This window comes from Palaemon carinicauda, chromosome 14, assembly GCF_036898095.1.
Source record: "Palaemon carinicauda isolate YSFRI2023 chromosome 14, ASM3689809v2, whole genome shotgun sequence".
Classification (NCBI taxonomy): Eukaryota; Metazoa; Arthropoda; class Malacostraca; order Decapoda; family Palaemonidae; genus Palaemon; species Palaemon carinicauda.
The window spans coordinates 21,988,261-22,011,345 of record NC_090738.1 but is presented as its reverse complement, the minus strand read 5'-3'; the positions used below and the strand labels follow the sequence as shown (position 1 = coordinate 22,011,345).

Here is a 23,085-nt window from a genome sequence, read left to right as displayed (position 1 = left end):
ACCTTCCAATTATACCAGAGAAAGATAAAAGCATGGAATGCTGAGGTTACAACCCTCGCGCGAGCACCTTTTGGGTGTCGCGTATAAAGCAAAGGCGCGTGAAATCCACTATTCACAGGTTGTCTTCCATTTAGTTAATTCCTTCGTCAAAGGGATGGACCGATACAAAGGCCCTAACCAACCACCAGCGCCACACCACCCACGCCACGACGCGAGCGCCATCTGAACAACATCCTTCTTTTTGGGACTGGTTAGTTTGGAATGCATCTCTTGGTCCCTATCTCGCTCGTAAGTTGACAACTACCTGCACTTACATATAATGTAGTTTATTTCTTAATTTCTTATTTCCTTTCCTCACTGGGCTACTTCCCTTGCTGGAGCCCTTGGGCTTATAGCAACCTACTTTTCCAACTAGGGTTGTAGCTTAGCTTGTAATAATAATAATAATAATAATAATAATAATAATAATAATAATAGTGATGTAAAGACGTATAGTTTAAAAAATTTGCCTGATTCTTCCAGTTTAGCTGCGGTAATTAAATAAACTCAATAGTTCAAAAGTGGAATCGGTGGTTTGGAGATCACCGAATAAGGAGGTTTTGCTGTATTCTTATAGAATACTTTAAAAACAAATAAAAATACTACTGTTACTCTAAAATTATTATTTCAAATGTATATTCTGGACTAGAATACCTAAGCTTCCACCCATCGATGTATTCTTAAGATGAACAGTTTCCAGTTAAAAAATATTTATGCACAGACATTCAACAGAATAAAAACTTAAAATACATTAAATGCTTAATTCAATGGACAGATTAACACCTTGACTAATATTCATCCTCAAAATTACTCTTTACACTAAAACATGTTATTTTTATTAATAAAATAAATTTTTGAATATACTTACCCGATAATCATGTAGCTGTCAACTCCGTTGCCCGACAGAATTCTATGGAGGGATACGCCAGCTATCACAATACTAGAAGGGGGTGTACTTACCAGCGCCACCTGTGGCCAGGTACTCAATCATTTGTTGTTGACACCTCCTCAATTATTCCTCGGTCCACTGGTTCTCTCTGGGGAGGAAAGGGAGGGTCGATTAAATCATGATTATCGGGTAAGTATATTCAAAAATTTATTTTATTAATAAAAATAACATTTTTCAATATTAAACTTACCCGATAATCATGTAGCTGATTCACACCCAGGGAGGTGGGTGAAAACCAGTGTACATGATTAAAGGATAGCTAAGTATCCCAAATTTCATATAACAGTTATCTCAAATAACAATGAAATAATAAGTACCTGGTAAGGAAGTCGAATAGAACCGTTACTCTGCCTTTTATTTAAAGTTCGTCTTCCTTACTGAGCGCAGCGTTCCTCTTGGAGGCTGAATCAACCCAAAGGTGCCAAAGTACAAGGGGTTGCAACCCTACTAAAGGACCTCTACCAAACCTTTAACCCAGGCGCTTCTCAAGAATGAATAGACCACCCGCCAAATCCAAGGATGCGGAAGGCTTCTTAGCCTACCGTAACAACCATAAAAACAACAATAAAAGTATTCAAGAGAAAGGTTAAAAAGGTTATGGGATTAAGGGAATGTAGTGGCTGAGCCCTCACCTACTACTGCACTCGCTGCTACGAATGGTCCCAGGGTGTAGCAGTTCTCGTAAAGAGACTGGACATCTTTCAGATAAAATGATGCAAACACTGACTTGCTCCTCCAATAGGTTGCATCCATAATGCTCTGCAGAGAACGGTTTTTATTAAAGGCCAACGAAGTAGCTACAGCTCTTACTTCGTGGGTCCTTACCTTCAGCAATGCAAGGTCTTCCTCCTTTAAGTGAGAATGTGCTTCTCTGATCAGAAGCCTTATATAGTACGAAAGCCCATTCTTGGACATGGGTCTCGAGGGTTTCTTGATGGCACACCATAAGGCTTCTGACTGTCCTCGAATAGGTTTAGACCTCTTCAGATAATATTTGAGAGCTCTGACAGGGCAAAGAACTCTCTCTAGTTCGTTACCTACCATGTTGGAGAGGCTAGGTATTTCGAACGATCTAGGCCAAGGACGTGAAGGAAGCTCGTTCTTTGCTAGGAATCCAAGCTGAAAAGAACATGTAGCTGATTCGGTTGTGAAACCAATGTTCTTGCTGAAGGCATGAACCTCACTGACTCTCTTAGCTGTTGCAAGGCAAACGAGAAAAGCAGTCTTGAGGGTAAGATCCTTGAAGGAAGCTGACTGGAGAGGTTCGAACCTAGATGTCATAAGGAACCTTAAGACTACGTCCAGATTCCAGCCTGGAGTGGAAAGACGACGTTCTTTAGACGTCTCAAAAGACTTGAGAATGTCTTGAAGGTCCTTGTTGGAAGACAGGTCCAAACCCCTGTGGCGGAGGACTGAGGCCAACATGCTCCTATACCCTTTAATCGTAGATGTTGAAAGGGATCTCTCATTCCTAAGATGAAGAAGGAAGTCAGCTATTTGGATCACAGAGGTATTGGTAGAGGATATTGAATTGGCTCTACACCAGCTTCGGAAGACCTCCCACTTAGACTGGTAGACTCTACGAGTGGAAATTCTTCTAGCTCTGGCAATCGCACTGGCTGCCTCCTTCGAAAAGCCTCTAGCTCTAGCGAATCTTTCGACAGTCTGAAGGCAGTCAGTCGAAGAGCGTGGAGGTTTGGGTGCAACCTGTCTACGTGTGGTTGACGTAGAAGGTCCACTCTTAGAGGTAGAGTCCTGGGGAAGTCGACTAGCCATTGAAGTACCTCTGTGTACCATTCTCTTGCAGGCCAAAGGGGAGCAACCAGCGTCAGCCGTGTCCCTTCGTGCGAGACGAATTTCTGCAGAACTTTGTTTATAATCTTGAACGGAGGGAATGCGTACAGGTCGAGATGGGACCAGTTCAGAAGAAAAGCATCTACATGAACCGCTGCAGGGTCTGGAACAGGGGAACAATAAAGCGGAAGTCTCTTGGTGATGGAGGTGGCAAACAGGTCTATGGTAGGTTGACCCCACAACGTCCAAAGTCTGTTGCACACACTCTTGTGGAGGGTCCATTCCGTGGGAATGACCTGATTCCTTCTGCTGAGGCGATCCGCTGAAACATTCATATCGCCCTGTATGAACCTCGTGACCAGTGTGAGGTTTAGACCTCTTGACCAAATGAGGAGGTCCCTTGCGATCTCGTAAAGGCTCCTCGAATGGGTCCCTCCTTGCTTGGAGATGTAAGCCAAGGCTGTGGTGTTGTCTGAATTCACCTCCACCACTTTGCCTAGCAGGAGGGACTTGAAGTTCAACAGGGCAAGATGGACTGCTAACAGTTCCTTGCAGTTGATGTGGAGTAATCCTTGTTCCTTGTTCCATACTCCTGAGCATTCCCGTCCGTCCAAGGTCGCACCCCAGCCCGAGTCCGATGCATCCGAGAAGAGATGAAGATGGGGGGTCTGGATGGCCAATGATAGACCCTCCTTGAGAAGAAGATTGTGCTTCCACCACCGGAGAGTGGTCTTCATCTCTTGGTTGATAGGGATAGAGACTGCTTCTAGAGTCGAGCCCTTGTCCCAATGAGCTGCAAGATGGAATTGAAGAGGGCGGAGGTGGAGTCTCCCTAGCTCGACAAACAGGGCCAGAGATGAGAGGGTCCCTGTGAGACTCATCCACTGTCTCACTGAGCAATTGCTCCTCTTCAGCATGCTCATGATGCACTCTAGGGCTTGGTTTATCCTGGGGGCCGATGGAAAAGCCCGAAAATCCCGACTCTGAATCTCCATTCCCAGGTACACAATGGATTGGGAGGGAATGAGTTGAGATTTCTCTATATTGACTAATAGACCTAGGTCTCTGATTAGATCTAAAGTCCAAGAGAGGTTCTCCAGACAACGACGACTCGTGGAGGCTCTCAACAGCCAGTCGTCTAGGTAGAGGGAGGCTCTGATGTTCGATAAGTGCAGGAATTTCGCTACATTCCTCATCAGATGAGTAAAGACCATAGGAGCTGTGCTTAGGCCAAAACACAGGGCTTGGAACTGATAGACAACCTTTCCGAAAACGAATCTCAGGAAAGGTTGGGAGTCTGGATGAATGGGAACGTGAAAGTATGCATCTTTCAAGTCCAACGAGACCATCCAGTCCTCCTGTCTGACCGTTGCTAAGACCGACTTGGTCGTCTCCATTGTGAACGTCTGCTTGGTGACATACTCGTTGAGAGAGCTGACGTCCAGCACCGGTCTCCAACCTCCTGTCTTTTTGGCCACAAGAAAGAGACGGTTGTAGAAGCCCGGGGATTGATGGTCCCGGACTATAACCACTGCCTTCTTCTGCACAAGTAGCGACACCTCCTGTTGCAATGCTAGCCTCTTGTCCTCTTCTTTGTAGTTGGGAGAGAGGTTGATGGGCGATGTGGTCAGAGGCGGTTTGAGGCAGAATGGAATCCTGTAACCGTACCTCAGCCAACTGACAGACTGTGCGTCTGCACCTCTCTTCTCCCAGGCTTGCCAGAAGATCTTGAGCCTGGCTCCTACAGTTGTCTGGAGAATCTGAGAGTCAGTGCTTTCCCTTAGATGTCCTGGGTCCTTTCCTAGACTTGCCCCTGTGAGAGTCTGGACGGGAGCTTCCTCGGCTGGGGGCTCTACCACGAAAGGGCGGTATGAACCTAGTGGCCGGGGTATCAGCCACTGGAGAGCGATAAGTCTTGGGGACAGAGGTGGTAACCTTAGACTTACGAGCCGATGAGGCTACAAGATCGTGCGTGTCCTTCTGTATCAGGGCAGCCGACAAGTCCTTAACTAGCTCCTCGGGAAAGAGGAACTTTGAGAGTGGAGCAAAAAGGAGCTGTGACCGCTGGCACGGTGTAATGCTGGCTGAGAGGAAGGTACACAGTTGTTCCCTTTTCTTCAACACCCCTGATACAAATAACGACGCTAGCTCACCCGATCCATCCCTGATAGCCTTATCCATGCAGGACATAATTAGCATGGCAGAGTCTTTGTCCGCAGGAGATGTTTTCTTGCTGAGGGCTCCCAGGCACCAGTCGAGAAAGTTGAACATTTCGAAAGCTCTGAACAACCCTTTCAGAAGATGATCCAGGTCTGAGAAGGTCCAACAAACCTTCGAGCGTCTCATCGCAGTCCTCCTAGGCGAGTCCACCAGACTTGAGAAGTCAGCCTGGGCAGAGGCAGGAACTCCCAAGCCTGGTGCTTCCCCTGTGGCATACCAAACGCAACCTTTCGATGCGAGCTTCGTAGGAGGGAACATGAAGGAAGTCTTGCCCAGGTGTTGTTTAGACTGAAGCCACTCCCCTAAGGTCCTTAAGGCCCTCTTGGAGGATCTAGCTAGGACAAGCTTAGTATAGCTCGACTTAGCTTGTTGTACGCCTAGCGAAAACTCAGATGGAGGAGAGCGGGGAACAGCAGAGACGAAGTGGTCAGGGTAAAGCTCCCTGAGTAGAGCCAAGACCTTTCTAAAATCAACAGACAATGGAGAAAGCTTAGACTCCTCCACGTCTGATGAGGGATCAAGATGTGCCTCCTCATCATCCGACACTTCATCAGCAGAAGGTAGCGAAGCAAAAGGACCAGAATGCTGAACCGCAGAGTCAGAACGGGTAGGAACAACAACAGAGGTTTCCTCAACTTGAGGGAAAACCTGAGGTTCAGACTGCATAGGCTGAACAACAGTCGGAGCAGAAGGCAGGTGCAAGGGTGAAGGAGGTTGACTCCTAGCAAGAGTTGCACCCAAGGATTGCACCAGCTGAGCGGAGGACGGAGGCGGAGTAGTCCGTTCCTGTTCCTGAGAGATGAGTGGAGCATGAGAAGGTTGAGGCTGCGCAGAACAAGGTAAAGTTCTAGCAAGCTGAGGCTCCTGAGGCGCAAGTCCATGGTGTAGATGAGCTTGCCTAGATGAGGGTTGAACTCGGTGCAGCGCTGGTTGAGCAGACAGACTCACGGAGGGGAGAGGTTGTTGTACCCCAACCGAGAGTTGCACCACTGGTGGAGCAGCAAGGGGAGGAGGAGGAAGAGTGTAACTCTCCTGATCCCAAAGCAAGGGTTGCCTTAAAGAAGGTTGAGGCTGAACAACACTGTGAACAGCAAACTCCGAAAGTGGTTCAACATCGTACGCCTGGCAGATGGTGCTGCGACCAGGCGGAGCAGGTGCAGGCTGGGCGAGCACAGGCGGAGCAGGTGCAGGCTGGGCGAGCACAGGTGCAGCGAGAACAGGTGGAGGGAGTGCAGGCGGTGCAACACTCTCAGCCCGACACTCACGCATCAAGTCCGAAAGCTGAACTTGCATGGACTGAAGCAGGGTCCACTTGGGGTCGGCAGAAACGATAACAGACTGAGGTAAAGTCACAGTCGGGGTCTGTATAGGCAGAACCTTACTCCTCTTGGGCGGAGTACAGTCGACCGATGACAGAGGCGAGTCGGAGCTGAGCCAATGACTACAACCTGGCTGAGCACTCGCTGACTGAACTCTACGTTTAAGCGGTCTCGAGACCTGAGACCAACGTTTCTTCCCTGCATGAAGATCAGCGGACAAGAAGACGGGCTCAATCGTCTGCAGGTGGGAGTGACGGTCTAAGGAAGACACGCCCGCAACCACCGAGGATAATTCTGTGCGCCTAACAAGGCCTGTCGAACCCTTAAGCCCTTCGACATTGCTTCTCCCCTGGGCATGGGAGCTTGCAAGAGGTCCCGGACTGGGAGGACGACTGGCTCGCACAGAAAAATCCTCACGCACCACACTGGCACCACTAGCACTTGGCACTGCACAGACACTAGCACTCGTCACAGCACTGGCACTATTTCCACCCACTGCACTCTTGACCTTCAGTTCTTTAACCTCGGCCATCAGAGACTTATGGTCACTTACCACTGATTCTACTTTATCTCCTAAAGCCTGAATAGCACGCAAAACAGTTGACATATCAGGCGGAGGGCACACAGTAGGTTCGGGGGTAGCCACTACAGGGGTAGGAAAAGGTAGGGGATCATGAGGTGAGGAAAACATAGAAGAGTGAGAAGAACTTCTCCTAACTCTAGTTCTCTCTAACTTTGATGAATATTTTAAAAGACGTACAAAATCCAATTCCGAAAGTCCGGCGCACTCCTCACACCAATTTTCTAATAGACAGGGCCTGTCCCTACAGTCAGAACAAGCGGTGTGAGGATCTACCGAGACCTTCGGAATACGCCTATTGCAAGACCTACATCGTCTATGGGAGGGAGCTTGCGAAACGTCAGACATCTTGTTTCAAAGAGTAAGTCAAAGGGTGATCCAAAAACAAGCAAAAATTCATTAACCGTTAATCAGAGTTTATATAAAAGCTAACTAGCTAATATAAAAAGGATTCCAGTATGCGACAGCCGTTAATCTAAGAGAATACTTCACCAAATATCCATGAATAAACTCGAAGACCATGAGCGTATCCCAGAACGTCTAGCCGGAAGCACGACAGAGGAATAATTGAGGAGGTGTCAACAACAAATGATTGAGTACCTGGCCACAGGTGGCGCTGGTAAGTACACCCCCTTCTAGTATTGTGATAGCTGGCGTATCCCTCCATAGAATTCTGTCGGGCAACGGAGTTGACAGCTACATGATTATCGGGTAAGTTTAATATTGAAAAATAAAAGTTCATAAACAACCAAAGACAAAAAAAAATTACTGCATTAAAATACAAACCTTTGGCATAGAAGGAGACATCTGGGGAAGGTTGCCAGAAGCCATCATGTCTTCCATTGGAATTTCTTCACTACGAGGCCTTGGCCGAGAACTGGAACGTGAACCTCTCTCACGAACAGATGGAACTTTATTATTTTGGCGGCTACTTCGACTAGGACTTCGAGATTCAGGACGTCCACTTCGACCTTCTTCTAAACATATTACAGAAATACATGCACAAATTATAAGATAAAAATACAATTCACAGAAATCTCATATTCTCACAAAAGATACACAATACTATACCAATACTATATACAATATATTAAACAAATAATCCAAACTATATATTTCAGATATAAAGATGAAATATACAACAATTAGAAATACTTACCATCTGAGGTAGTCTGAGGTAGAGCTCCACCTTCACGCTTCAAGGCAAATCCTGGCACACGATTCACATTAAACAAAGGACGATGAGATTGACTTCGACTTCGAACATCAGCTCCACCTGCACGACTCAGTCCTCTCCCTACACAAGATGAAAAATTTAAAAAATATAAATTTTTAAATCTGCATTTTCCCTAGCTTTATAAACATAAGTCCTTTAAAATAGGTAACATTTCTTTAGCGAAGATAGAACATCCATTGAATTTGTTAACTAAGTAGTTAGCAACAAGTAGTGAGTGCGAATGAGAGCCCCCGCCTCTCAACATGCTGGAAGCAAGTGACTTTTGATGTACAGCTCACGATTGAGAGTCATTTTAAAATTTGTTATTTGTTCCTAAACATATACAAAACAATTTTCCTTCAAATATGAAGATTCACTGATTGGAAGGTTGGAATTCCCCCAAAAATTGAACTGGTTGGTTCTTATTTTTTCTCAGAAATGTAAATCTGCCTGATCCTGTCTAGGAGCAAAGGAGATGACACCAGCCACCTCCAATCTGTAAATCATAGGAATGAATAACTGATTGGGCCTCGTCTGTCCAAGAAGATTGGTATATGGTTAAATGAGGGATCTCTTCCCTGAAGGGGAGAGCAGTGCAGAACAATATGCCTAGTGCATGATGATCAATGGGTTGGTATAAATTCCATCATCCTCCCCATTGTTTGGGAGGCTGGGGGATACCCTTTTCTAGATTCTATAGAACGAAGCTCTCAAATGTAACTTAACGACATCGTCAGATCCAGCAAGTAATACTTCAACCTCTTCATCCCAAAAAGCGGCGGTAGAAAAATGAAAGAGAAGTCATTCTACCTTTCAGTCCAGACTTGCATCTATATGTTACCATAGACAAGATGCTTCCTCTCCTGTGTAAGAGCTAGGTTGATTACACAACTATTTGAGCAGTCACCACAGGACCAAGCACAAAGGTGTCGAGAGCTTGGGGGTATATTCCTATAGGTAAAGGGCAATGAATGCAGTCAGGTGTTTCCAAACCCCAATCTTCAACACCTTGCCAAATGCAAGATTCCTCTTGAGGCTTAAGTAGGGCTTATACCACTTACTTTGTGAGCTATGGTCTTAGCTGGTACCTCAACCAAGAGATTTTGTTCCTTGACACTTCTTTCATGTTGTTGCCAGTGCTATGCCTGAGGATTTAGGTCCTTTTCAGATAGCACCTCATGGTCCTCACGGGACACAAAAGCATTTTCTCTGGATCATATTGATTGATTTGAAGTTCTCTGGCATCCTGACATCCAAGGTCATTGATGCCGATCCTCTGGATAGAACCCGATGCTTTACATAGAAGGGACGGAGAAGGCCTCGAACCTGGGTTTTGTATCAAAGGGTTGCTCCGACAGGAAATACAATAATGGGGAACAGTCATAGGGAAGGGGTTACGCATACTCACAGGGGCTTGTGGCACAAAGACAGGTGAGATCACTGCACAGAGGAAGTGGAGACTGTGGGACACAGACCTCCAGGCACAGGGGTTGGGGTAACTGAGTCAGAGATGATATAAAAGAGTAATACCTTGCACCAAGGCCACACACTTTCGGCCCCGAAGCCGACTTACACCCAACATTAGGCATTACACCATCAAGTGCTGGTTTTCTCGCCGGCATTGGTGTCACAGGATGGACCTTTACAGCACTTTTGGGCTTTGGAGGGAACACCACTGGGAACATCACTGGGGTCACTAAGACATCAACCATGCCTTTCACTACTAGGAATACCACTGGAGACACTGGCACTGGGAATACCACAGAAAAGGTAGCCTTAGCTACTAGTTCTCTCAACAAAGGCATAGAGGGCCTACCTGAAAGTATTCTTAGGGTCAAAATTGTCATCAACAGTCTGCACAGCAAAGAGAGAAGAGCCCCAACTTCCAAAGGACTGCAGCGAATACTGGGGGAACTCCACACGCCACTAAAACCTAAAAAGCCCGCTAACATAGTTCCGATAGCTCCTTGCTCCTGATGCATACTCCCTGGGGACAGAACCAGGGAGCATTGGTAGTAGACTCACTAAATGAAAGAATGGAAGAAGATAGACTTCTTCGGTGCCTTCTTTGGCATTGCCAAGACAGACATGCAAGAACGCTTAGGTCTCTTCCTCCCTTTCAAGACACACGCCTGGTACTGCACAGGAGTTCATGACTTCTACTCAAAACACCAGGATGATTGCAAACAATAATGCCCCAGCAAAAACGTAGAGAGAATGTAAGAATGAATTTTTGGCATCACATCCATAATCATGAGCAACAGTCAACATTCACTTCCTGAAAGAAGAAATGTGAAGAACTGTGGTAAGGGAGCAACAATACATCTGTACTCCTTGTGGCCGGAAACAAGTGACATGTTTCTCGCCCACACTCACCACTTGTCATTAACTACCACATTAACAAATTCAATGGCCAATCCAACTCTGCTAAAGACTTGTTCCTTATTTTAAAGGATAAAAGGTTTGTATACACGGTACGTAGGAACAAATGTTTCTAAAGGGTAATATGTGTAATGAAAGCTATTAACAGCGAAACCTTTGTAAAGCCATTTCTTTTGGTAAAATAGTTCCAATAAATACATAAGTAAAATATTGATCAGGGTTTATAAATAATCCGTAATGATGATGATAAAACTATTGCTTATAATTGATTGAGTATTAGATATCTCTAGCATCATAACAGTGATGGTCATATATGTCAGCAAATTTAGTTCAGGATTATTATAAAACCCTTATTTCAAACTATGATTAAAACTTATCAAATAAATTTGTTTCCACAGTAAACTTGAAAAGACAATTCACATGTCTTCAAGTCCCAAATTTTTTGATAGCATGTAAATGCCATTGCTATCTTTGCAATTATGAAAATGGTGCAATCTCTCTGTCAAGTAACTTGGACATTCAGTTAATATATGCTTAATAGTTAATGGCACCAAGCAACATTCACAGAATGGCTGATGTTCTCCACTCATCAAAAAGCTGTGCGTCAATCTGGTGTGACGAATTCTCATTCGGCACAACTCTCCAGTATCATGTATGGATAGGGCTTCTCCAGTGGTGACTCAAAGAAGGAAAGGTATAGGGAAAGAAAATTGTTTTAATATGTTGTTCAAGTGAAAAAATTACACTTTTGAGAAGCTACAATAAAAGTGACAGCAAAGCAAGATTAATAAAAATGATATTTTGATTATAAAATAAATTTTTGAATATACTTACCCGGTGAATATATAGTAGCTGACGTCTCCGGCGGCTCGACAGAAAAACACAAAAACTCGCGAGCGATCGCTATGAAGGTTGCGGGTGTTCCCACCAGCGCCAACTATCGGCCAGATACCGCATATACATGTAAACAGCTCCAGTTCTTCTCATCCCGCTGGGTCTCTATCGGGGAGGAAGGGGGGGCCTTTAATTTATATATTCACCGGGTAAGTATATTCAAAAATTTATTTTATAATCAAAATATCATTTTTAAATATTTAACTTAGCCGGTGAATATATAATAGCTGATTCACACCCATGGTCGTGGGTAGAGACCAGAATTAATAAAGTTTACAGCATATATGCTTAGAGTTTTTGACAGTTATATCATAACAAAACCCAAATATATATAGGTACCTGGTAAGGAAGTTGACTTAGACGATTACTCTGACTTGTTAGTCTGTCTTCCTCACGAAGCCCAGCGATCCTCTTAGGATGCTGAAAGACTCCCAGGAGCTGAAGTATCAAGGGCTGCAACCCATACAACAGGACCTCATCAAACCCCTAATCTGGGCGCTCTCAAGAAATGACATTTGACCACCCGCCAAATCAACCAGGATGCGAAAGGCTTCTTAGCCTTCCGTACAACCCAAAAACAAGATTAAAAACATTTCAAGAGACAGATTAAAAGGATATTGGAATTAAGGGAATGTAGTGGTAGAACCCTCACCCACTACTGCACTCGCTGCAACGAATGGACCCAGTGTGTAGCAGTCCTCATAAAGAGTCTGGACATCTTTTAAGTAAAATGACGCGAATACCGACTTGCTTCTCCAAAAGGTCGCGTCCATAACACTTTGCAGAGATCTATTTTGCTTAAAGGCCACGGAAGTTGCTATAGCTCTTACTTCGTGCGTCTTAACCTTAAGCAAGCATCGGTCTTTTTCATTCAAGTGAGAATGAGCCTCTCGTATTAAAAATCTGATAAAATATGACAAAGCATTCTTTGACATAGGCAATGATGGTTTCTTAACTGAGCACCATAATGCCTCAGATCCACCTCGTAAGGACTTAGTACGAGCTAAGTAGAACTTAAGAGCTCTAACTGGACAAAGCACTCTTTCAAGCTCGTTGCCTACGATCTCTGACAGGCAAGGTATATCAAAAGACTTAGGCCAAGGACGAGAAGGCAGTTCATTTTTGGCCAGGAAACCAAATTGAAGTGAACATGTGGCTTTTTCTGTAGAAAAGCCGATGTTCTTACTGAAGGCATGAATTTCACTGACCCTTTTAGCCGAAGCCAAGCACACTAGGAAAAGCGTCTTGAGGGTGAGATCCTTCAGGGAGGCTGAATGTAATGGCTCAAACCTGTCTGACATGAGGAACCTTAGGACCACGTCTAAGTTCCATCCAGGAGTTGCCAAACGACGTTCCTTTGAGGTCTCGAAAGACTTAAGGAGATCTTGGAGATCTTTATTGTTGGAAAGATCTAAGCCTCTATGTCGAAAGACCGAAGCCAACATACTCCTGTAGCCCTTAATAGTGGGAGCTGAGAGGGAGCGAACATTTCTCAGATGTAAAAGAAAATCTGCGATTTGGGCTACAGAGGTACTGGAAGAGGACACATGCTGACTTGCACCAGTCTCGAAAGACTTCCCACTTTGACTCGTATACTCTGATGGTAGAAGCTCTCCTAGCTCTCGCAATCGCACTGGCTGCCTCCTTCGAAAAGCCTCGAGCTCTTGAGAGTCTTTCGATAGTCTGAAGGCAGTCAGACGAAGCGAGGGGAGGCTTTGATGAACATTCTTTACGTGGGGCTGACGTAAGAGATCTACCCTTAGAGGAAGACTTCTTGGAATGTCTACCAGCCATTGAAGTACCTCGGTAAACCACTCTCTCGCGGGCCAGAGGGTAGCAACCAACGTCAACCTTGTCCCTTCGTGAGAGGCGAACTTCTGCAGTACCTTGTTGACTATCTTGAATGGTGGGAATGCATATAAGTCCAGATGAGACCAATCCAGTAGAAACGCGTCTATGTGGATCGCCTCTGGATCTGGGACTGGTGAGCAATAAATCGGTAACCTTTTGGTCAACGAGGTGGCAAAGAGGTCTATGGTGGGTTGACCCCAAGTCGCCCAAAGACTCTTGCACACATCCTTGTGGAGGGTCCATTCCGTGGGTATCACCTGACCCCTCCGACTGAGACAGTCTGCCAAGACGTTCAAGTCCCCCTGGATGAATCTCGTCAACAGGGAGATGCCTCGATTTCTTGACCAAGTGAGAAGGTCCCTTGCGATCTCGTACAGCGTGAGGGAGTGTGTGCCTCCTTGCTTGGAGATGTACGCCAAAGCTGTGGTGTTGTCTGAGTTGACCTCTACCCCTTTGTTTCGAAGAATGCTTTCGAATTTCATCAAGGCCAAGTGGACTGCTAATAGCTCCTTGCCGTTGATGTGCATGCTCTTCTGACTTGAGGTCCACAGACCCGAGCATTCCTGACCGTCCAGGGTCGCACCCCAACCCAAATCCGACGCGTCTGAGAACAACACGTGGTTTGGGTTCTTGACTGCTAGGGATAGACCCTATCTCAGACTGATATTGCTGTCCCACCATTTCAGGCATGCCTTTACTGGTTCGGAGACTGGGATTGATACCGTCTCTAAAGTCTTGCCCTTGTTCCAGTGAGAGGCTAGATGGAACTGGAGAGGCCGAAGGTGTAGTCTCCCTAGCGAGACAAACTGCTCCAGGGATAAGAGAGTCCCTACGAGACTCATCCAACTCCTGACTGAACAACGTTCTCTTTTCAGCATTAGTTGGACTTTGAGCAGGGCTTGTTCTGTTCGGGTGGCAGATGGAAAAGCCCGAAAAACTGGACTGCGAATCTCCATCCCCAAATATAGAATACTCTGGGATGGGATCAGTTGGGACTTTTCTAAGTTGACCAAAAGTCCCAACTCCTTGGCCAGACCCTACGTCCAATGTAGATCCTGCAGACAGCGATGACTGGATGATGCTCTGAGAAGCCAGTCGTCCAAGTACAGGGAGGCTCGGATTCCCGATAGATGGAGGAATTTTGCCACATTCCTCATGAGCCTCGTAAACACGAGAGGAGCAGGACTGAGGCCAAAGCACAGGGCTCGAAACTGGTACACCACATTCCTGTAAACAAACCTCAGAAACGGTTGGGAATCCGGGTGTATAGGAATGTGGAAGTACGCATCTCGTAGGTCGAGAGAGACCATCCAGTCTCCCTCTCTGACCGCTGCTAAGACGGACTTCGTGGTCTCCATCGTGAATTTTGTTTTTGTAACAAAAACGTTGAGCGCACTGACATCTAGCACCGGCCTCCAACCTCCTGTATGCTTTGGGACTAGGAAGAGACGGTTGTAAAACCCTGGTGATTGAAGGTCCGAGACTTTCACCACCGCTCCCTTCTCTAGCAACAGAGACACTTCTTGATTTAGGGCTTGTCTCTTTGACTCCTCTCGGTACCTGGGAGAGAGGTCTATGGGAGTTATTACTAGAGGAGGTTTGCGTACAAACGGTATTTTGTACCCCTCTCTGAGCAACAGAACAGACTCTTGGTCTGCACCCCTCTTCTCCCAGGCCTGCCAGAAGCTCTTCAATCTGGCACCTACCGCTGTCTGAGGCTGTGGGCAGTCAGACTCTGCCACGGGAGGACTTGGCTCCTCTCTTCTTACCTCTCTTTCCCTTGGTACGAGAGCCTCCCCTGCTGGGAGCTCTGCCACGAAAGGGCGGGATAAATCTAGATGCCGGAGTCTCGATCCTGGGTCTCACAGTAAAGGATGAAGAAGGAGCCCCTTTGCGAGCAGAGGACGCCATCAGGTCGTGGGTGTCCTTCTGCACAAGCGAAGCAGCTATATCCTTAACCAGCTGTTGTGGAAACAAGGCCGCTGATAAGGGAGCAAAGAGCAGTTCCGATCTCTGACAGGTAGTAACTCCTGCCGAAAGGAAAGAGCAAAGGGTTTCTCGCTTCTTTAAGACTCCCGACGTAAAGGTGGAGGCGAGCTCATTGGAGCCATCGCGGATGGCTTTATCCATACAGGACATGATAAGTAAGGAAACATCTTGGTCGGCAGACGAGATCTTCCTACTTAAAGCTCCTAATGACCAGTCAAGAAAGTTAAACACTTCAAAGGCCCTGTATACGCCTTTAAGCAGATGGTCAAGGTCCGAGGAGGACCAACAAATCTTCGAGCGTCTCATGGCCAGGCGACGGGGAGAGTCTACAAGGCTTGAGAAGTCACCCTGGGCAGAGGCAGGGACTCCCAAGCCGAGAACTTCTCCCGTGTCATACCAGACGCTCGATCTAGAAGCAAGCTTAGAAGGAGGGAAGGCAAAGGCCGTCTTCCCCAAACGCCTCCTGGTATCCAACCAGTCGCCTAGAAGACATAAAGCCCTCTTGGAAGAGCGAGAAAGCACTAGCTTAGTAAAGGCTGGCTTGGTAGCAGGTAAGCCTAGAGCAAACTCAGACGGAGGCGAACGAGGAGCAACAGCAACAAAGTGATCTGGAAAAAGATCCTTGAAAATCATCATGATCTTCTTAAAGTCCATCGAAGGAGAAACCGCCTTAGGTTCATCTACATCTGAAGGATTATCATCAGGATGAGGATCAGCAATGTCCTCATCTGAAGGAGCTTCGTCCGATAACTGCTGAGTCTCAAGCAAGGGAGAGACTTGCCTTGGTGGCAATGCTTGACAAGCAGAGTCCACACGCACCGGAGCATCAGTAGCAGTCCAGGACGCTACGTCATGTAACTGCTTAACAGACTGACTAGCAACAACAACAGGAGCGGGAGGACGCTCGACGTCAACTCGAGACTGCCTTGACTGCCTAGACTGAGCAGTCAAAACAACTCTTGACTGCGGTGCTTGACGCTCAACGTCAAAACAAGTCAACTTCGCTGGTTGGCGAACGTCCTGAACGTCAACAAGAGCATGCGGCAGCGGCTGAACGTCCACATGCGGCTGAAAGTCAACACGGGACTGCATCGAGTGAGGCTCTACAAAACGTGACTGACGTGACTTTGTAACGCCAACGTCAACAGGACGAGCAAAGGCTCGTTTGGGCGGCTGACGGCCAGGATCTCGATCAGCTAAGCGGCGAGGATCATCGTGAACCTGCTCAGCAGAATAGTCCTCCATAAGAGAGGCAAGCTTATTCTGCATGTCTTGCAGTACAACCCATTTAGGATCAACAGGAATGGGTGCGGCAAGAGACGAGGGTAACGTCTGTGACTGCAAAACATTGCCTACACTAAGACTCTCAGAGCCTGTGTTACGCTTCTGTTTAGGCGGCGAGCAGTCTTCCGATGACTGCACAGGGTCAGAGCTGTCCCAATGGCTACAACCAGGACGCTGGACCTGTCCTGAAGGGACTGACTTTCGCTTTAAGGGTCTCGAAACCTTTCTCCACGGTTTCTTACGCGATAAGCCTTCGGATGACGAGGAGAAAACCGTCTCGCTCATCTTATGGTAGAGGCGGTCTTGACGAGACACGCCTGAAACCATAGAGGGAACGTCTGTTCGTTGGTTAAAGCCTCTCGAACCCATAAGTCCTACGACATTACTTCTCCCTGGGGCTTGGGAGCTTGCAAGAGGTCTCGGACTAGGCGAACGACAGGCACGAACAGACGAACCCTCGGTCGCAACACTGATAACACTTTGCGCACTAATCACTTTCCCATGATTTTCTAATGTGGCACTCTGACACTTTAACTCTTTTACGTCCGCCATGAGTTGATTACGGTCCGTAGCTAACGACTCAACTCTCTCGCCCAAAGCTTGAATGGCACGTAACATATCCCGCATTGATGGTTCCTGAGTGCTAGTAGAGGGTTCAGGCACAACTACTACTGGGGAAGGATTAGGTTCAGGGGCATGGGAGGAGGAAAATTCTAACGATCTAGAGGAACTTCTCCTCACCCTATCTCTCTCTAGCTTACGAGAATACTTGTCAAACTCAAGCCAATCGAATTCCGAAAGGCCCATGCACTCATCACACCGATCTCCTAATTGACAGGTTTTACCCCGACAATTAGAACACACAGTATGTGGGTCGAGAGAGGCCTTTGGAAGACGCTTATTACAATCCCTAGCATTACATTTACGAAATCTAGGAATTGGAGAAGGGTCAGCCATTTTGAAAAGTCAAAGAAAGACCAAAAAACAATCCAAAGTCATCAACAATTAAATCTATCCAAAAAAGAGTTCAAGAGTTTAAGTTGATAAAACACCTGCACTGCGAAAGCTCAAACCAAAAAGAAGTACTTCACCAAGACTGTTGAAAAACTCCAGGTTAACAGCGAGTAATGGAATCAACTTGTCGATCAGACCGACAGAGAAGAACTGGAGCTGTTTACATGTATATGCGGTATCTGGCCGATAGTTGGCGCTGGTGGGCACACCCGCAACCTTCATAGCGATCGCTCGCGAGTTTTTGTGTTTTTCTGTCGAGCCGCCGGAGACGTCAGCTATTATATATTCACCGGCTAAGTTAAATATTTAAAAAATATGAGTTTTAGCCTTTGCTTAAGAAACAAATTCCTTCAGAATCCATAACTAAATTATCTATCGGGCATTACGTAGTGCTATAGGAGACTAGTTTTTTAGCGATGTACATCTGCCATATACAGGTTGGTTTCCTGTAAACTTTAATATACAGTACTGACTGAATCCATCTTTGACCAGTACCATTACAGCAGACTATGTCATGCTCGTAAAGTATAAGAGAGACAAGGATGGCTGCATTGATTGAGAACAAATTGGAGTTTAACTTTCCCATGGCTATAGCTGCAAAATTCAGCTGCTCCTGGTATATCTCCCTCTTATGTGCAGTTCCAAACTTGAGTGACCTATTATGTTCAGATTTCTATACATGGTCAGCTACCACCTCAACATACCTTTCCATAAGTGATGAAATTCTTCACAACAATTATCTAAATCACAATGTTCCAATACTAGACACAGGAATTTCTAACAAACCCAGAATATGTTATTTTCCTTAGTAAAATAAATTTTTGAATATACTTACCCGATTATCATGTAGCTGCAACTCTGTTGCCCGACAGAAAAAACCTACGGTCGGGATACGCCAGCGATCGCTATACAGGTGGGGGTGTACAACAACAGCGCCATCTGTCGAGTAGGTACTCAGGTACTTCTTGTCAACAAGAACCAATTTTCTCCTCGGTCCACTGGGTCTCTATGGGGAGGAAGGGAGGGTCCTTAAATTCATGATCATCGGGTAAGTATATTCAAAAATTTATTTTACTAAGGAAAATAACATTTTTCAATATTAATCTTACCCGATGATCATGTAGCTGATTCACACCCAGGGGGGTGGGTGGAGACCAGCATACATGTTAACATAAGAAGCTAAGTATCCCGTATTTCATTTTAGCAGTTATTCAAAATAACAAACATAAAATAAATAAGTACCTGGTAAGGAAGACGACCTGAACAATTACTCTGCCTTTTTAAGTACGTCTTCCTTACTGAGCCTCGCGATCCTCATAGGATGCTGAGCGACTCCTAGGAGCTGAAGTATGAAGGGTTGCAACCCATACTAAAGGTCCTCATCAAAACCTCTAATCTAGGCGCTTCTCAAGAAATGATTTTGACCACCCGCCAAATCAAGTAGGATGCGAAAGGCTTTTTAGCCTTCCGGACAACCCAAAAATATTTCAAGAGAAAGATTAAAAAGGTTCTGGAATTAGGGAATTGTAGTGGTGGAGCCCCCACCACTACTGCACTCGTTGCTACAAATAGTCCCAGAGAGTAGCAGTTCTCGTAAAGAGACTGGACATTCTTAAGATAAAAGACGCGAACACTGATTTGCTTTTCCAATAGGTTGCGTCGAATATACTTTGCAGAGATCTATTTTGTTCAAAGGCCACGGAAGTTGTGACAGCTCTAACTTCGTGTGTCCTTACCTTCAGCCAAGCTTGGTCTTCCTCATTCAGAAGGGAATGAGCTTCTCGTATTAACAGTCTGATAAAATAGGATAAAGAATTCTCTGACATAGGCAAAGATGGATTCTTAACTGAACACCATAAAGCTTCAGACGGGCCTCGTAAAGGTTTTTAAAATAGAACTTAAGAGCTCTTACAGGACATAAGACTCTTTCTAGTTCATTTCCAACCATACGATAAGTTTGGAATATCGAACGATATTGGTCAAGGCCGAGAAGGCAGCTCGTGTTTGGCTAGAAAACCAAGTTGTAGAACATGTAGCCGTTTCGGATGAGAATCCGATGTTCTTGCTGAAGGCATGAATCTCACTGACTCTTTTAGCTGTGGTTAAGCATATCAGGAAAAGAGTCTTAAAGGTGAGATCTTTCAGGGAGGCTGAATGAAGTGGTTCGAACCTGTCTGACATAAGGAATCTTAGAACCACGTCTAAATTCCAACCAGGTGTAACCAAACGACGCTCCTTCGTGGTCTCAAAAGACTTAAGGAGGTCCTGTAGATCTTTATTGTTGGAAAGATCTAAGCCTCTGTGACGGAAGACTGATGCCAACATGCTTCTGTAACCCTTGATAGTGGGAGCTGAAAGAGATCGTTCTTTCCTCAGATAAAAGAGGAAGTCAGCTATTTGAGTTACAGAGGTACTGGTCGAGGATACGGATACTGACTTGCACCAGTTTCGGAAGATTTCCCACTTCGATTGGTAGACTCTAAGGGTGGATGTTCTCCTTGCTCTAGCAATCGCTCTGGTTGCCTCCTTCGAAAAATCTCTAGTTCTCGAGAGTCTTTCGATATTCAGAAGGCAGTCAGACGAAGAGCGTGGAGGCCTTGGAGTACCTTCTTTACGCGTGGCAGACGTAGCAGGTCCACCCTTAGGGGAAGTGTTCTGGGAACGTCTACTAGCCATCGAAGTACCTCGGTGAGTTATTCTCTCGCGGGCCAGAGGGAAGCAACTAGCGTCAACTTTGTCCCCTCGTGAGAGGCGAACTTCTGCAGTACCTTGTTGACAATCTAGAACGGAGGGAATGCATATAGATCTAGATGTGACCAATCTAGTAGAAAGGCATCTATATGAACTACTGCTGGGTCCGGGATAGGTGAGCAAAGTATTGGGAGCCTCTAGGTCATCGAGGTTGCGAAGAGATCTATGGTTGGCTGGCCCCAGGTGGCCCAAAGTCTCTTGCATACATCCTTGTGGAGGGTCCAATATGTTGGAATTATTTGTCCCTTCCTACTGAGACAATCTGCTATGACATTCAAGTTGCCTTGGATGAACCTCGTTACTAGTGAAAAGTCTAGACCAGTTGAACAGGAGAGGAGGTCTCTTGCGAACTCGTACCATGTCAGAGAGTAGGTCCCTCCTTGCTTGGAGATGTACGTCAAAGCAGGGTGTTGACCGTGTTCACCTCCACCACTTTGCCTTAAAGGAGAGACCTGAAGCTTTTCCAGGTCAGACGTACTGCCAGAAGCTTCTTGCAGTTGAAATGCATTGTCCTTTGACTCGAGTTCCATAATCCCGAGCATTCCCTACCGCCTAATGTCGCACCCCAGCCTACGTCCGATGCGTCCGAGAAGAGAACGTGGTTGGGAGTCTGAACAGTCAGGGGAAGACCCTTTCAAAGGTTGATAAAGTCCTTTCACCAAGTCAGACCAGACTTTATCTTACCGGAAACCGGGATCGAGACCGCTTCTAGCGTCTAGTCCTTTTCCAGTGAAAAGCTAGATGATACAGAAGAGGACGGAGGTGTAGTCTTCCAAGTGACACAAATAGAACCACGGATGACAGTGTCCTAACCAGACTCATCCACAGCCTGACAGGGCAGTGTTCCTTCTTCAGCATCTTCTGGATGGATAGCAGGGCTGGGGGTTGATCGTCTTGTTCAGCAATGTCCTCATCAGAGGGTTCCTCATTCGAAACTGATGAGGAAACGGCAACGGAGAGGGCAACGTCTGACTCGCTGAATCCGGTCGCACTGGTGGATGCGTGACGGAGCCGGACACAAGATCATGGTACTGCTGCACAGTCTGTGAACTGTCAACCATGGGGACGCGAGGAAGTACAGCGTCAACCCGAAACTGTGTAGACTGTCTGGGTTGTGCAGTCAACCCCCTACAGGGTTGCTGAGGTTGCCGCACTGTGTCACAACAAGTCATCTCTGCTGGTTGTTGAACGTCTTCCTAGTGACACACTGAACGTCCACAACCACCTCCGAGAGTCGCTTAACGTCAACGTGCGACTGGCAACCCACACTGGGTCGCACCGGTGGAGGAACCACCTCAACTGGCGGACGTGAGTAGGATACCTCAGCGTCAACAGGGCGTACAACCAACCGGTAGGAAGGTTGTTGGCTAGAAGGTTCTTCTCCGTAAAAAAATCCTCTAACAAGGACACAAGCTTGGACTGCATGTCTTGTAACAAAGCCCATTAGGGTCTATGGGAGCAGGTGTGGCAACAGACGGGGTTAGCGACTGAAGCGGAACCATTTATCATCCCTGGAAGCCTTGTTATGCTTTAATTAAAGTCCATAGGAGGCTAAGCAGCTTAAGGCTCCTCTCCAAATGACAGAGTCCTCAAAGGAATATCAGAAGGAGGGAGAACAGCACTTTCTCATCTATAGGAACCATGTCCGAGAAAAGCTAGGTTATCTCAGTGAGGGTCTCACTGGTGCAAAAGCAGCAGACCAGAAGGCAACGTTATGTAACTGCTTGACAGTCTGTGAACTGTCAAAAACTGAACTGTCAACCACAACAGGTGCGTGAGGACATACAGCACTGGTGCATTAGTAGCAAACCAGAAGGCAACGTCATGTAACTGCTTGACAGTCTGTGAGCTGGCAACAACCAAAGCTGTGTGGGGAAGCCTCAACTCCTGACTGACTAGTCTGCTGCGGGTGAGTGGCGGTAACCACAGTGGGTTGCGGAGGCTGACACACCGTGTCAAAACACGGCAGCTTGTGGTAGCTCACGCACGGCAACGGAGTGCTCCGTGTGTCTGTGGGAGTCAGCATACGTCTGGTAGGGCCGACTGCGCATGGGTGGAGGAGCTCTCACAACAAGAGTGTGGGAGCAGGCAGCCATGCTGGGCGCACAACCTTGGCAGGTTGTAGGCAAACGGGTGCATCGTCAACCTTCTCCGCAGTCGGAGAGTGGGAGCAGGCAACAACCAAAGCGGAGTGGTGGTGCGTGGTGGGGACTGCCGTGGGTTGCGGAAACTAACGCATCGCGTCAAAACACGGCAGCTTGACTCCACCTTCCCACTGCTGATGCAGTAGCTCACGCATGTTAACGGAGGGAGCCGCACGTCGGCTAACGTTAACATGCGTCTGGCAGGGTCGACTGCGCATCAGAGGTGGAGCTCTCCGCAGCCGGAGTGTGGGAGCAGGCAGCCTCAGCGTGAGCTGGGCGCACAACAGTGGCAGGTTGTAGGCTAACGAGAGCAGAGTCAACCTTCTCCGCACGAAACTCCTGCATAACCGCAGCTAACTGAGTCTGCATAGACTGCAGTAAAGACCACTTAGGGTCTACAAAAAACGGCAACAGACGGAGCTACTGTCCGTCGTGACTGAGGGTCTAAAACAGCTGGTGCGGCAACAGACGGAGTTACTGCCTGTTGCGGTACCACCTTGCCTCTCTTGGGAGGTGTGCAGTCGTCGGATGACTGCAGCGAGTCCTAACTGACCCAGTGGCTACACCTAGGCCATTGGACTTGCGCGGAAGGGACCGACTTGCACTTAAAAGCTGCAAGATTTGGTCCATGGTTTCTTACGAGAAACCTCTTCCGCAGA

At 46.7% G+C, this 23,085-nt stretch overlaps 1 protein-coding gene across 5 annotated transcripts in view; it reads right to left on the bottom strand.

Annotated features, from left to right (window-relative positions):
- ema (C-type lectin domain containing ema) overlaps positions 1-23,085 on the bottom strand; it is a 187,024-nt gene that overhangs the window by 14,239 nt on the left and 149,700 nt on the right. For all 5 annotated transcript variants that reach the window (XM_068386910.1, XM_068386908.1, XM_068386912.1 and 2 more), the window contains 2 exons: positions 8,061-8,198; positions 7,688-7,878 (listed from right to left, as the gene is read on the bottom strand). In XM_068386910.1, coding sequence (XP_068243011.1) covers positions 7,688-7,878; positions 8,061-8,198 — 329 coding nt within the window. The remainder of the gene's footprint in view (positions 1-7,687; positions 7,879-8,060; positions 8,199-23,085) is intronic.